This window comes from Montipora foliosa, chromosome 3 (assembly GCF_036669935.1).
Source record: "Montipora foliosa isolate CH-2021 chromosome 3, ASM3666993v2, whole genome shotgun sequence".
Classification (NCBI taxonomy): domain Eukaryota; kingdom Metazoa; phylum Cnidaria; class Anthozoa; order Scleractinia; family Acroporidae; genus Montipora; species Montipora foliosa.
In genome coordinates this window covers 19700707-19715706 of record NC_090871.1, presented here as the reverse complement: position 1 = coordinate 19715706, position 15000 = coordinate 19700707, and the positions used below count along the sequence as shown (strand labels likewise).

General features: G+C 40.4%; 1 protein-coding gene across 1 annotated transcript in view; it reads left to right on the top strand.

Moving 5' to 3' along the window:
* Nucleotides 1-2839: 2839 nt before the first annotated feature.
* The window catches only part of LOC137995363 (metabotropic glutamate receptor 5-like), a 12976-nt gene continuing 815 nt past the window's right edge, over nt 2840-15000 (top strand). Inside the window, exons 1-4 of the mRNA XM_068840924.1 lie at nt 2840-4095; nt 5888-6218; nt 12300-12766; nt 13714-15000. The exon at nt 13714-15000 is cut by the window's right edge and continues 815 nt beyond it. Coding sequence (XP_068697025.1) covers nt 2840-4095; nt 5888-6218; nt 12300-12766; nt 13714-14287 — 2628 coding nt within the window. The 3' untranslated portion in view covers nt 14288-15000. The remainder of the gene's footprint in view (nt 4096-5887; nt 6219-12299; nt 12767-13713) is intronic.

Here is a 15000-nt window from a genome sequence, read left to right as displayed (position 1 = left end):
AAATATACATTTATTTCATCTCACGATGCCAGTGCGATGCTCTAGCCAACTGAGCCATGAAGCCACTGATGTTAGAAGACGGTCATTTATGGGTTCAAATGTTCCAGTTGGTTAGAGCGTCGCACCGGCATCCCGAGCTCACGGGTTCAATCCCCGTTGAAGTCGTGAACATTTCAGCCTTCTCCGACGCAAGTGCTAGAATTACATTCATAACTGCGAGGATCGGCATAGCTTCACTTGACTTTATATGCGCAGTTCAATATAGGATTCATTTCATATATTATTTCGTTCATTAAAACAATAAAGGCCGCTCCCAGGGGAGGAACAGCAAACCGACTTACTTAAAAGGGGTCATCAGAGCCACTTCGGCGCCGCCTACAACTCAAAAACATTCGCACCGTCTTCAAGTCCAATACGACACTCAGGTCACATTTAGTTTGACCCAGGGACACCATTGTTCCCGCGAGTTAAAAGGTGTAGTCTACAGGATTTCCTGTAAATACGGTAAGTCTAAATTGGCGAGATGGGGTAGATTTGTGCAGGAAATCTATCCAGGAGAGAGTAAATTAAGACAAGGGAGATAAGACTCGCCAGTAACAAGACCTCCGCCTTTTCCGTGCACGCTAATAAGACCGGCCACAACCCCCTTTGGAACGAGGTCACCGCACCCGAAAAGTAAAGGACGCTATCGTCATAAGACTTTACCCTGATAACATCAACAGGCATATAAACCAAATTAAAATCCCTGAAACGTGGATACCAAGGAGATCGATCGGTAAGTCAACCAATCGCACCGCTCGGGAAATTACTTACACAAAGCTAGGATTAACTTTCAATCACCGACCACCTTGATTCAAGTGGCGCGAAACCAATCGACCTTATCGCCAGAAAAAAACCATTGATTAGGTTTCAGAAAATTAAACTTAAATTTTAGACTTAATTAGCCTTTTTTTTTAAATAATTTTCAAGATATTTCCAGCAGCCTTTATATTACGCAATAGTGCCCTAAGGAGCTATATCAATTTGGCTAATCCAGCATATAAACGCCTAAATAATAATAATATAATATAATAATAATAATAACAATAACAAAAATAATAATAATAATAATAATATTGTACTATCTATGACGCCATTTTCACTAGTGATACGTAAAGCCAGATTTTCGTATGAAATTGGTAAGGATAAGACAAGGATTAACCATAAAGGGGAGTCTCCTTCATGGATGATTTCAAGTTGTTCGCAAACACCCAACAAGGTTTAAAATCACTCGTTCATACAGTCCGGGTTATGAGTACGGATGTTGGAATGGAATTTGAAATTGAAAAGTATGCCCATCTGGTCATTCATGAAGAGAGGCAAAGTAATAACATCACCGGGGAATTGAGCTGCCTGATGGGAAAATAGTCAACTCATTGGAAGAAGGTCAGAGCTACAAGTACCTTGGGATACTCGAGTGCGATAAGTTCTTTCCAGCACGAAAAGATGAACGCTAAAGTACGGACAGAGTATACGTCCGTCGTGTGAGAAAGGTTCTGGGATCAAAGCTCAATGGTGGCCATAAGATCCTTGCAATAGACACTTGGGCTGTTTCACTTATACGTTGCTCAGGGGTATTTATTGCGTGCATGGAGACGTGAGGAGCTGAGAGAGATGGATGGAAGGACCAAGAAAGTGATGAAGATGAATGGAGCACTACATCCAAGAGCCAATACATCCAGGTTGTATGTCACTAGGAAAGATGGAGGTCGAGGCTCGATCTCAGTGGAAGACGCTGTTGATCAGTCAATACTGGGCTTAGAGAACTACGTACCTAAGAACACTGAAACACTTCAAACAAAAGGTGATGCATAGCCAGTTTATTGGACAGACTGCAAATGTTGCAGACACACAATTTTGGCCTTAAGCTACAGAAAGTATAATTGAAAATCGAAGCAGAGAGCCTAATTACTGCAGCCCACGATCAGGCCTTGAGAACAAACCTGACCAAAAGAAAGATTGACAAGTCACGAAACAACCCTACGTGCAGAATGTGCCAAAAGGAAGATGAAAGGGTCATGCACATCACTTCAGGATGCAGTAAAATGGCACAGAAAGAGGACAAGAAAACGTGATAACATGGAGAAACGCTGCCCACTGAGACCTCCGTAGAACAAAAGGACTTGAACGCGCAGGAAGGTAGTATGAACAGAGCACAGAAAGTGTCTTAGAAAATGAGAATTGGAAAATTTCGTGGGATTTTACGATACAGACTGATAAAGTGATCACAGCGAGAAGACTGGATCTGCTGGTGCTACACAAGGCAAAAAAAACTGAGTGGAAAATTGTTGGCCCTTGGGATCATCCCTAGGGCCGTGAAAGCAAATTGGGAATAAATTGGAGTGGACGCTGGGATTGATTATTACAGAAGTCCTTTCTTCTTAGTACGGCAACAATCTGAAGGAAGGTCCTTGAATCCTGAGGTTACTAGTTGTGACTTGGCTTCAAGGAAAACTCCAGCAAAGCATAGTTGCAGTGAACGTAAATTAATTATAATAATGAGAGAGAGTGTAGGCAAAGAAATGCCTGTAACTCAGTGTCCATGAATCTACAAGAATAGTCCAATAAACCGAAAAGTTGTTGTTCTCTTTCTCAAACGCGAGCCCGGGCTCATTCTCTTTCCTCCAATGGTCGAGGAAATCTTAAAGAGCCTGGATTCCATTTTTCCTTTTCAGTATCATCTTTTTACACCTGTCACTAAACTGAGCGCACTTGACGCTTGAGACAACTTATTTCTCGCTTGAAAAACAAATGATGTTGATTTTTGTCGCACAAATTTCTGTTTTTTAAGTTCTGAAAGATGAAGCATTCACGAGTCTTAGGAAACTTAATCTTTGTGTGCTTGCTCGCTGAAATGTTTTACTCCCTTCATCAGTTTTCCTCAGCTGCAAACAATTTTGAGAAAAACACAAGCTGTAATCACCAGGAGTTGGATTCAAAGAACAGTATAATTTTTGCCGGCTTGTTTCCCATTAGTCATGCTCCACATTTCAATGCTTCATCGCAGCATTCTCCAGGGAGGTTCAACATTGTTGGCTGTGAAGAGGCCTTCGCAATGATTTACGCCTTGGAGCGGATCAATAATGACTCGAAGATACTTCCTGGAATAATCATCGGAAAACAAATTATAGATACATGTAGCAGTGTTGATGTCGCTATTCGAAAATGCCTGAACTTAAGTTTCGTAAGGAAGAACATGGAATCATTCACCTGCGATCACATTTTGAGCACTGTAAAAAGCCCTCAGACAGTTGTCGTCATTGGCCCAGGTTCAACTGATGTAGCAATGGCTGTGACAGATTTTGCGGGATTGTTTCATGTCCCAGTAATTGGCTACGCTTCTTCGAGCAGACTACTAAGCAATCGCGCCCGCTTTAAATATTTCCTTCGCACGGTCTCATCGGACACTCTTATGGCTAGAGTAGTGAGAGATTTGCTCCATGCTTTAAGGTGGAATTTCATCCACGCTCTGTATTCCGACACGGACTACGGACGATCTGCAATTGAGACTTTCCACCGCGTTTTAGCATTATCACGAGGCTGGAAAATCTGTGTCGCGGTGGAGAAGGCATTTACTAAACAAACGAGCTTGCAAGAAATGAATGACTTTATCAATGAAACTGGGCATAATGTCAAAGCAAAGGCGGTGTTACTCTTCACAACTATCGAGGACACAGAGCTAGTCTTAGCGCATTTCGAGCGTCTTCGAGTGAAAGATTACGTATTCATTTCTACAGACCACTACTTTGGACCTACAAGCAGGATCCGGAGCTCTCCGGAAATGTTACGAAGGGTCATTGGAATTATTCCGAATTCGAAGCAGGTGCACGATCGTGCCTTTGTAAACTACATGGAGCGTTTCAAGAAAAATCCCTTCAACTGCCCGTGGATATCTGAATACACCGAACTCCTCGATCATATTTCGCAAAATTCAACGTATATACCGTATGTCATCGATGCTGTGTATGCTGCAGCATATGGTCTTCATAAACTTTTAAACTGCTCACAAGAAAAGGGTTGTCAATTTTCAACAGAGGACTTTCCCCTATTGAACAGGTAGGACAGTAAACGATATCGATCTCAACTAATTTTCCAACACTTAATTAATACTTCCTTTTTCCAGTTTGATGGAATCGGGACACGATTAACAGGAGGAGAGATAAAGAAAACTCCAACAATGTTTTATTTTGAGAGAAAAATTAAACTTAACGAGTAGCAATCCAGATCAACAGCTCTATTCTATTTTGCGATGCAAATGAATTTAGCTAGCATGAACTGTCTCTGGTTGGGTAAGTGACTTAAAATCGAGTAAATTAAAACTACTAAGTAGTGACATATTTTAGTAGGGAATTAATCTTTTTTTGGTTTATTACTATTTCGCACCTGCTTTCGATGATATAGTCCTTTGCAATGGCGATAAAATGCAATTCTGTTTAGTTGTTGAAAAAAAAAATTTTACCTTTTAAAATTTCCAGTTGAAGGCTAAGATAAAAGTGTTCGAAATCTGTGGTTTGCTCTGGACGAAAGGTGAGTTTTCAACGCGGTAAACTAGAGTGAGCAAACCGGGCGTGCGGTAACCATAAATTGTAAAATAAAAAACACATCAACTCAGAGTTGACAAGTTACTGAACGGATCCCTAGCAGCTGGATATTTAGAGGCTGTGATCAAGAGGAAATTGCTTGTCGAGCTTAGTACTTACTCTCCGTTAATTGTATGATTTTACATCAACATTTTGACATTGCCAGAGTTGTCTTTACATATCGCAAGATGTTTACATCTTCCAGACGTTTTAGACTTGATGTAGACAGCTATCTGTTCAGAACAGCTTGTGACATAACAGCATAGGCTCTTAATGTACTCATTCGTTATTAATCGCCATGGACTACTCCATGGGACTATTGCCTTTCAAATCTATTTGAACTACAAACCCGCTCGGCTCGAACCTCGTTAACTCAGAACCCTCGCTATGGCCTGGAATACACCCAACTGAAGGTTTCCCTTGATTCAACTTTTTTTCAAGGCTTCTTATAAAATGGATATCTCGATTCGCCACTTTCTCGAAGAACAATAAACTTCCCCTATAGTGCGAATGAGCAGGTTCTACCCAGGCCTCCCAAGTTCAGAGTTAATAATTTAAAAGCAAAAATGGCTGCAAACATAAGGATTTGTTCAGGGCAACATATTCCAGAAGATAATTGTACGCCCAAATTCGCGATCAAACGGATTACCTTATTGCCATAGCTTGTTGCTTCTTTCATGTGTGGAGAGGGTTAGCGTTAGGGTTAGCCCTAGTAGAAAATCAAAATCCCATACCTTCCGAGAAGTCGAAATGCGTAACATGATTCACGCGTGCCAGCCTCCGACCATCCTGCTGATTGCCCCTTCCTGATCGGCTCCTGCCCGTTTGGATAGATTTTCGATCGAGAAGTACGAGAAGAAGCGCGAATCTTTCGGCCATTCTCCTGCGAAGTTGAAAACGGAGCCATGCGATTTTCTGGGGAAAAATCGCCTCTGCGCTGGAGCCGTTGAAAAATTACCTTCAACCCCCTTGTCCTTCCATTAGAGGCACAGAAAACAGCGAACTCGAAATCTTCAAAATCGTTCAAAATACCACTTCTGAGGCAAAAGAACGACAGTACATTACAGGTAAGGTAATACCGTCAACGTTTATTTAGCATTGGTCTATGCACATATTGATCGATATATCGCTACAGAAGAAGCAAACAGTGAATCCAATACATTTATTATAAAATTATAAACGGGTACACAAACAGATTGTGTGGACTCTCTGTGGTGGCACACAGGCAGTAGAGAAAATCATTTTCATTTTATTCTCTTCTCTTTCAGAAAAGACGAATATCTTAACAGAACACAGAGCGTGCGCTTTAGTGGGGTATCACGTGATCAAGTGTTTTTTGATTCTAAAGGAAATGGGGTAGGAGCATACGATGTGACGGTGGTTAATATGGACACTGAGACATGGGTGTCCATTGGACGCTGGATTTCAAACGTGTCAAATGTACTTGAACTCCCTGAAGATGGTCGTTTTCTTGATATCGACTTGGCAAGTCTGAAAATGCTTTGGAAAAAAGTATTCGTTAGCTCCGAACAACCGTCTTCAGTTTGTGGTAAAGAGTGTCCCGGTGGGTATTTCATGGCTTTGGAGGATAAACATCCGGTTAGTTTTTCCATTTTACCTATGTATAGAAATGCACCTAATTAGATGCACACACTATTTTGCCATCCAACACGAAACGTCCCTTTACGTCTAAGCCTTTGCTATCTTTTTCCAACAATAAGCCGGTACGGGTGAAGGTTATTAGCGTTATAGTTAGCTCAGGGTATATGTAGTCGTTTACCCTTACCTGAGGAGCAGCATTTGGGAAACACTTCGAGACGTTAATTGACTATATTCCAAGACACCAGTGTCTTCGTGACGCTTACTGAAATCGGCCTGCATCGGGGCCGCTGGACATATAAAATTGTAAAATTTATGTCCAAAACTTTATATGCTGGTTTCGCAAGCGACGAAAGCAGAAGCATAAAAAAACATCAGTTAATGCAGATGCATTAATTTTTTGTTTGTTTTTTTGTTTTTTTTTGTCTTTTTTCCTGACAAAAGGAGATAATTATACCGAGTAAGATTATTTTTTACTTGGGATTGGGTTGCACAGGTCAACCTGTTCTGAAAACAACATCATGCAGTATACAGGTCACGTGTTTATCTCTGTTGATAGACCTCTTTACAGTTGTGTGCTTAGTTACCTGGCCTTTAAATGAAAGTGGGGCTGGTGTTGACCTTGTTATTATAGAGACCTCCCTCCTTTTGTTATGATAATGATGTTGTTGTCATGGTAATTAGTAAGAATTTACATAAGAAAGGCAGTGAGATTTTTATCAAAACAAGGTCAACTCCAGCCTCACTTTCATTCACAGGCTCATATCACTATAGTATATCCAAATAACAAAATAACCACTTCATAATTACAGAAATATTCACCCTTATTGCATAGAAAACCATTTAACAGCCATCCTATCCTGTAAATATACTAGTAATAGTTTTCACTACATCTGCCCCCGCATAAGATAATACGGACGGGCAGTTGAGGTGTTTGCCAATTCATAATTTGTTGTTTCACAAGTAATTAACATGTAGGTAGGCAAATGAAAGTAAAAAATGCAAGGAAAACGGGTGGGCAACAACAAACAGCATTTATTTTTAATTTCCATCAACGTTTATTTGATACGCCAAATATGGTCAAATATGATAGTAAAACACAAACAGGAACATTCAATGACTAGACAGCGACATTTACGGTCGTCATCTTTTTTATCAATATGGTTCTTTCCACGGTACATATTCGGATCGTTGATTATTATTATTATCTGTGAAAAACTGTTGTAAAAATGATCGAAGATTGTTTGAAAAAATATACTGGGACTAAGCTTTTGCTTTCTGAGGTTGCAGTTTGTGGCCGAGTCTGTCGCCCCTGTTCATGATTTGTGCCTGAAAAATCGACTTCTGACCCAGGCAATAAAATTATGATTTTCTATCAGATACTGTAATCTTTGATTTTCAAAGTAAAAGGAATCGCTTTAAATATTCGAAAATTACTTTATTTTATTTTTATTTTTTTTTAATTTATTTATTAACAATACTTACTATAAGTACAATATTAACGATCCCTACCTACAATACTTACGATCCCTACCTACTTAACAAACCAAAGGATATTAATTTACACCATACAATACAAAAAAAATAATAATAAAAAAAACAAACAAACAAAACAAAGCCCTTTGCAACACAAACAGTAATTAGGTTCTTTCAATTACAAGTCGTTGGACTGTAATGTGACAACCTCGTTCCCAGGGTCTCTCGAGCGAGGAGAGACCCTGGTAGGGTCTGGTCATGTGCTTCCGTGACAATTGAAAACACTAGGGAGGGGTCCTCTCTAAACAAGGAATTTGTCGATGTTTTACATAGTATTTATTTTAAAAGTTAAACAAGTTATTTGTTATCTACCTCATAATTGTCATATTTATATTTATATTTCTTCTTCTTCCTTCGTGGCCTTCTTGAACAGATTTTTACAATGTAAAACGTCTTTGACTGAACCGCACAATCTACAGCAACTTATGACAGACGATGTATATGTTTTCTTCGGCGTTTGCAAACTATTGTCGCCGGACATAGCCGCAGAAGAACATATGTTCACATACCGCAGCACGTGAAACTTGGTTTGTTTTGGTGACAACACATTCCGCATTCCCGTAGTCTCAGTATAGACAAAATTCTTACTAAGCCGCCCCTCCCTTCATTGGATAAATTGTCATCTCCCAGATTCTGGGAGACACGTGACCAGACCCAACCAGGGTCTCTCCTCGCTCGCCCCAGGCGTTAAGATGAGAGACCCTGGGAACGAGGTTGGTAATGTGAGAGGAATGGGTGGAAGCCTTCTATTTTAGGACAATGACTGCGTGTTCTACAGGTCCAAATGTAATACCTCGCGACCAAAAATAAAAAGTAGTGATTCGTGTTTTGAATTAATTGAGGCTTTAGACCAACAACTAATGATGGTGACAAGTCTAGCGTAGGAAGAGCTTCGTCACGAATCAGCCATTCCTTAAAAGCTTCCCAGAAACGGGACGTTACAGTGCAAGTCCAGAATAAGTGAATGAGTGATTCCTCTTCCCGTTTACAGAAACTGCAGAGATCGTTATCAATAAAGTTTATTTTTTTTCAGAAAATTATTGGTGGCTAATCGCCTGTGAAACAGCTTAAATTGAAATACTAGAAGTTTAGAGATTTTGGTACATTCGAAGGGTTTTCGATACACGGCGACCCAGTACTCAGTTTCGTTTGGTTCAATTAGGCAATCTGCTAGCCACTTCATCTGACTATTCAAGGGCTGTTTTCTTTTTTTTCCACAAGCTTTTGGTACACTATTCTGTTTGGTTTATTTGCCATCAGAACTTTTTCACTTAACGTATTGTAGTCCGAAACTTCGCTTAGGTTTCTCCCATTGGTTGTTTCCCACAACTGCTTTATAGCCGAGATGACTCCAAGAAAAGACAGAAAACTTGGTTTAAATCTATAACGGTCTTTAAATTCTGAGAAAGATAAAAAAGTGGACTCATTAACCATTAAATCGCTGACAACCTGAATTCCCTTAGTAGCCCATAGTGCGTAGTATATTGGTTTATTTTCGACTCGTACAAGAGAATTGAACCAAAGAGGCTGTGACCGTAGCTGGGTGACAGAGGACATGCAATCTTTAAAAGTAACTTCTGACCAAATTTGTAGTATTTCTTGCAGGAAAACGTCCGATACTTTTGCAACTTTTAACAAATCTTTTTGATTTAGATTACCCCTAAAAAAGGTAGCACCACCGAGATCTTGCAGTTGCAGGTCAAAAAAAAGTTTCCATTTTGCGTGGTTGTTTTGGTCGAGGTATTTTTTAATCCAAGTTGCCTTCAAAGCCTTGCTAAAAATCTTTACATCAACCATCCGCCCTGTTCATAATCACTAATCATAGTATCACGCTTAATTTTGTCACCTTTGCCGTCCCACAGAAAATTGTAACAGAGATTATTAACTTCGTTAACTACTCTTTGATCTGTTGGCAAAGGTGAAAGAATAGAAACAAGTTGCGAGATTATTAAACTTTTTAATACAGTTATTTTACCAAGTAAACTAAGTCGACGCAATTCCCAACAGCCCAAAGTTGCCTTAAGTTTTGTTAACTTTTCGTTATAGTTTTCTTTCATCGTTATTACCAGGTCAGTTGACAACCATACACCCAAAGTCTTTACCTTGTTCCTAATCCATTTCAGCTCGATTTCAGGGCAACGTTTCTCCTCGCTATTTGCTCTACCACCAATCCAAAAGGCTTCCGTTTTTTTATGGTTTAAACGGAGGCCAGATACTTCGCTGAAAAATTCTAATGTCTTTAGAGAGGTAGTGAAAGAGTTTTGTGATCCATCTAAAATGAGAGTGGTGTCGTCAGCGTATTGGCTAATTTTTATTTCCCGACCGTTCAGTGTTATTCCTTTGATCTCGTTATTTCTTCTTACTGCTTCCGCTAGAACCTGCACACAAAGAATAAACAAATAAGGCGAGAGAGGGCAGCCTTGTCTAGCCCCTCTTTCGAGTTTGAAACAATCACTAGACCAGCCATTATTCAAAATACAGCTTTCTGTGCTATTATAGTAGATTTTAATCCAGTTGATAATGGACGGGCCAAAGTTAAACTGTCGAAAAGCTTTTTGTATGAACGACCACTCAGCTGTGTCAGAACCTTTTCGAAATCAAGGAATAGCAATAGTCCAGGAATGTTTTTAAAGCTTGTGTAGTTAATAGTGGCATCGATTAGTCTAACATTTTCTCCAATAAATCTGCCTTTAAGAAAACCAGTCTGATCGTGAACGTTATCAATAAGTTTAAGAAGAACACGTTTCAGACGAATGGCGATAGCCTTGGCCGCTATTTTATAATCACAATTTAACAAAGATATTGGACGCCAATTTTTGACAATGTAAAGTTCAGTGTCCTTTTTGGGGATAAGTTTAATAATGCCTCGTTTTTGAGATACGGACAATTGCCCACGGAGATAAGCATAGTGAAAGGAGTTGAGCAGGAGGTTTTGCTCCCATCAGCCGACATATCCTCGCTACTAACAGACGACCCCGAACCTCTTTTGGAGCGTTTCCTGCCCATTTAAAAAAGAAAAGACCTACGTTTAGGCGTAGACGATTTTTAAATACATCGCAAAAAAGAAAAACCCGTCAAGAATAGTTCAGAACTTGGCAAAAGAACCCATTTTGCAGAGCGTCAGAAACCGCTTCCGGACGCCATGCCGGCTAAACCCAGTCTCTCCATAATTCGAAAATTATTTACCTTCAATCGCTATGCCGCCGTGAACCTTCGATGTCGATGCTCCTTGTGACTCAAGTTACTCAGAACACCCCGCGAACTTGGTGAACAATACCGATACCACCTTGCGCTTACTAAGGAGATCGTAACGCCAACAATCAGTTCTTCAATTGAACTCTCTGCATGATAAGGAGCTTGTGAAAGGTAGTGGATACTTGCCGAGACGCGCCGAAGCGGCGAGGTAAGTATCCACCAGCATCGACCGACATTGACGTGAATAGTTGCTTTAGTATATACTAAAACAGTGAGATAATATAGCACAAAAAGATGATTTTAACTCTCTTATTCCTGCAACGATTACAATATTTGCGGACGCATCCCGCCCGTGTTGCCCCGGAGGTGAATACCAAAGGATATTCGGGAGTTTGAGTGGCCAATCAGAGCACGCCTTCAACGCTATCCACTGATTTAGTATATTCTAATGCAAAATATCACCCTACTTTTATTTAATTATGACAAGATTTGCAGAGGAATTTTAGAATTTAAATTCATATCATAGATGAGCTTATGATTCCAACACTGTTTCCAAGGCAGACTATGGAGTAATACATTCTTATAATGCTGATCATTTTTGAAGGAAATTTTTTCTACCTGTAAAGCCCTTGGCTTTAAGTTTCATCTGGTCAATTTCTTTTTGATGGTTGAAAGATTGATTTGCATGCGCAAATATGGTGCTAAGCAGACATCGTGTGAGAAAAGGCGAGACAGAACTGATACCTCACCACCAACCGCACTTCATACACAGCCAATAAGAAATGCTTGTCCTCTTTTAGTGATAGCAAAAACGCGCACGCACCGGTGGCTCAGTTGGTTGAGCATCGAGCTCTCACGCGGGAGGTCGCGGTTTCGAACTCCGGCCGGAGCAACTATGAGGATCTTGTAATAAGTGTGGAAAAAGTGCAGCCTTTGTAATTTCATCTGCAAATACAATCTTTCAAGTCTTCTCGAATAAGGACTATAAACCGTAGGACCTGTGGGACGTTAAAAAACCCACACACTATTCGAGAAGAGTAGGGGATGAAGTCCCCTGGCTATCCTGTTCTCTCCAGCAGAAGTGGCAGACTTGGCGATGATGTCTCTAAAAAGGCTTGTGGTGTATGAGGCTACCTAATTAAGCAGAAACAGCCATAAGTCCAAAAGGGACTTTCCCGAGTGCTGGAATATGAAGAAAAAAAAAACCAAGTCCACTTCTATCAGTAGTGTGTTAGTGTGTTTCCACCGGTGGGAACTTCTTAGTTGATGTGTCTGAAATCTGTCTTGACGCGCACGTCGTAATTAATACATTGCTGTCACGCTTATTTTTCATTACTTTTCACTATGCAGAGCTGCTGTTGGAAGTGCGTTCCCTGTTCAACAAACGAAATTTCTCACAATCCTGTGAACCGCTCTTGTCGTCGCTGTCCGGTTCACCACTGGCCAAACCAGAATCACACCGCGTGCTCGCTGATACTACCTACCGCTATCAAATTGAGTGATCCAGCGGGCATTGCTGTTGGAGTCGTCAGCATGATTGGTATCATAAATGTTATTTTCATCGGTCTTGTTTTCTATCGTCACGGAAACACACACACCGTGCGGGCCTCCTGCAAACCTCTAAGCCACATGATGCTGTTTGGAACTCTCCTTGGATACCTGACGGCAGTTATGGCCTTCTTGGAGAGAACAAAGACTCTGTGTATAAGCACGTTTTTCACGTTTAGCATCAGCTCTTGTATCATTGTTGCTGCATTATTTATCAAGACAAATCGGCTTTATCGGCTAAATAGGATAAGAACAACAAGGAAAGGTACAGTATATGCAACTTCAAATTTCCTGCCTACCTTAACTTCGAAGGAAATCCCCCCCCCCCCCCCCCCTTCAAATTTAGCATATAACATTTATATGATACTAGGTAGTACTATCTCGGCGAGTCAGCTACCCTCATCCAACAATAACATTTTGAATGAAATAAAAGCTATGAAATTATTCATATATATGAACTGCGGAAGAATTGAAATACGCGAGAGTTGGAGATGATTGCAGATAAGCAGCAAGTTAAGCAGATACGAAGAAGCCTGGAAAATAGCCAGGCTTGAACAGGTGTCTGACCGTGCGATAGCGCTTCCGCCTGCTCTAACAACTGAGCCAACTGAATAAATTTTTGTGGGTGAAGATGGATATTTAATGATTATTTTATGACCGCGCGTTAGATGGTGGAGACGTCATAGCGGCCATGTTGACGTGCTGAAAAATGGAAATATCTTTTGGGAATTTGGCTCTATTTATATGCAAAATGGGAGCAACATTTTGATTTTGTTTTTTACGTGACACCAACATGGCCGTCTAATCACGTGAGTGCAAGTTAAAACCAAGTTGGCTATGATCAGTCTCATATATATCCAACAACGGCGATTGGGATAAGTGTTTTATTAACTTTTCATTAAATTCTGAATGCTTGGACACTTTAAGTCAATCAGTTTCCAGCTTGGCAACACTTTACGCAGTCAGTTTCCATATAAGGTCATACGGTATATGAGCTAATAACCGAGATTGAGGGAACCAATCAGATAGCTAAAAACGCAATATCCGAGGTCGAACGTTTAATAATTTGGGATATCTTTTGTCTGTTCAGTAACTTGAGGAAAAGGTTAAATGAAAATAATTTTTTTGCAAATTCGCTAAACATTTGGCAATTCATAAAAGTCGCTAAAATGATCTATGTTGAAAGTAGTTCACTAAGTTTCTTTTCATATTTAGATCCTTCATGCTTGAGTGAGAAGTGGACGATACCTTTCCTCGGCATCTTCGTCTCCATAGAAATAGCCATCTGCTTATCCATCGTATTTACCACTCCCGCTGGTGACGTCACACAGATTTTGTACTCAGGTGTCAAAAACGAGGCCTACGTACGTTGCAGACTCGCCTACTACACCAATTACAACATGGCATTGTGGTGGTGTTACAACATTGGCCTTTTGATCATATGTACCTATCAAGCTCTCCAGACCAGAAAAGTCCCTGGAAACATTAACGAAGCTCGTTTTATTGCGTTCAATATGATGACTATTTCGACAGAAGTGTTACTGTTCTTTTTCTCTTACTTCGCCACTAAGACGTTTTACAGTGACATCTTAATGAGCTCGTTCTTAATCGTGGCGGACACAACAACTATCATATGCATGTTCTTACCCAAAAGTTACATTATCATTTGTCGACCAGAGAAGAACATCGAGCAAAAATCATCCGTGGACAGTAAGCCAACCAATTCGGACAACAATAACTGCCTAACAAATGTTCAAACAGTACGGCAATACAAAGAGAACTCGCACTAAAACGATTTGGAAACAGCAGCCCGTTACTAGTACATCACTGAGCCAAGTTGGGATTTCCTGAACACTTAAGCTTTCTTAGAAATGTCAGATGAGACAATATTTTAAAATAATCAGTCGATTTTAGTGTTTAAGTAAAAAAGTAAACATCAGACCGATTCGTCTACAAAATACCATTGTTAGCGGTTCGACAGCATAACTCATAAGCAAATATTGAATAAAGCCCGTTTTAATTTGGTCAATCAATTCATCAACCGTGGCCGCAGACTTTGCCAGGTGGCATTCCTGTTTCACTAAAAGGAATCAAATATATTTCTCAACATTACCCCAGCCACACTTCAAAAGCGACAAATTGATGGCAAATCAGGACAAATTTGGAGGCATCAGAGATCGTCTGTCCTCACACAACCTCTTCAAAAATGACAGAGAGAGTGCACTCCTTCACGCAAAGCTTGCAAATCTTGATGATCAGCAACGTAAAGAGATTGCACGATGGGAGAGGGAGAAGAATCAAGTTCGGTTGCCAATAATTACGACTTTGGCTAACCGCGAGAGAACTTCTCTAACGCCACCACCCTCACCGACTGCGAAAGTTTCAAGTCCCGTCTTTCAGCATAGTAGAGTAGGAAATATCGACATTCTGACCTCTGCAGTCAATGGAACAAAACCAGCAGCAACCGTTGGCAAAACGGTGGAATTCCCACATAGGGATAAGA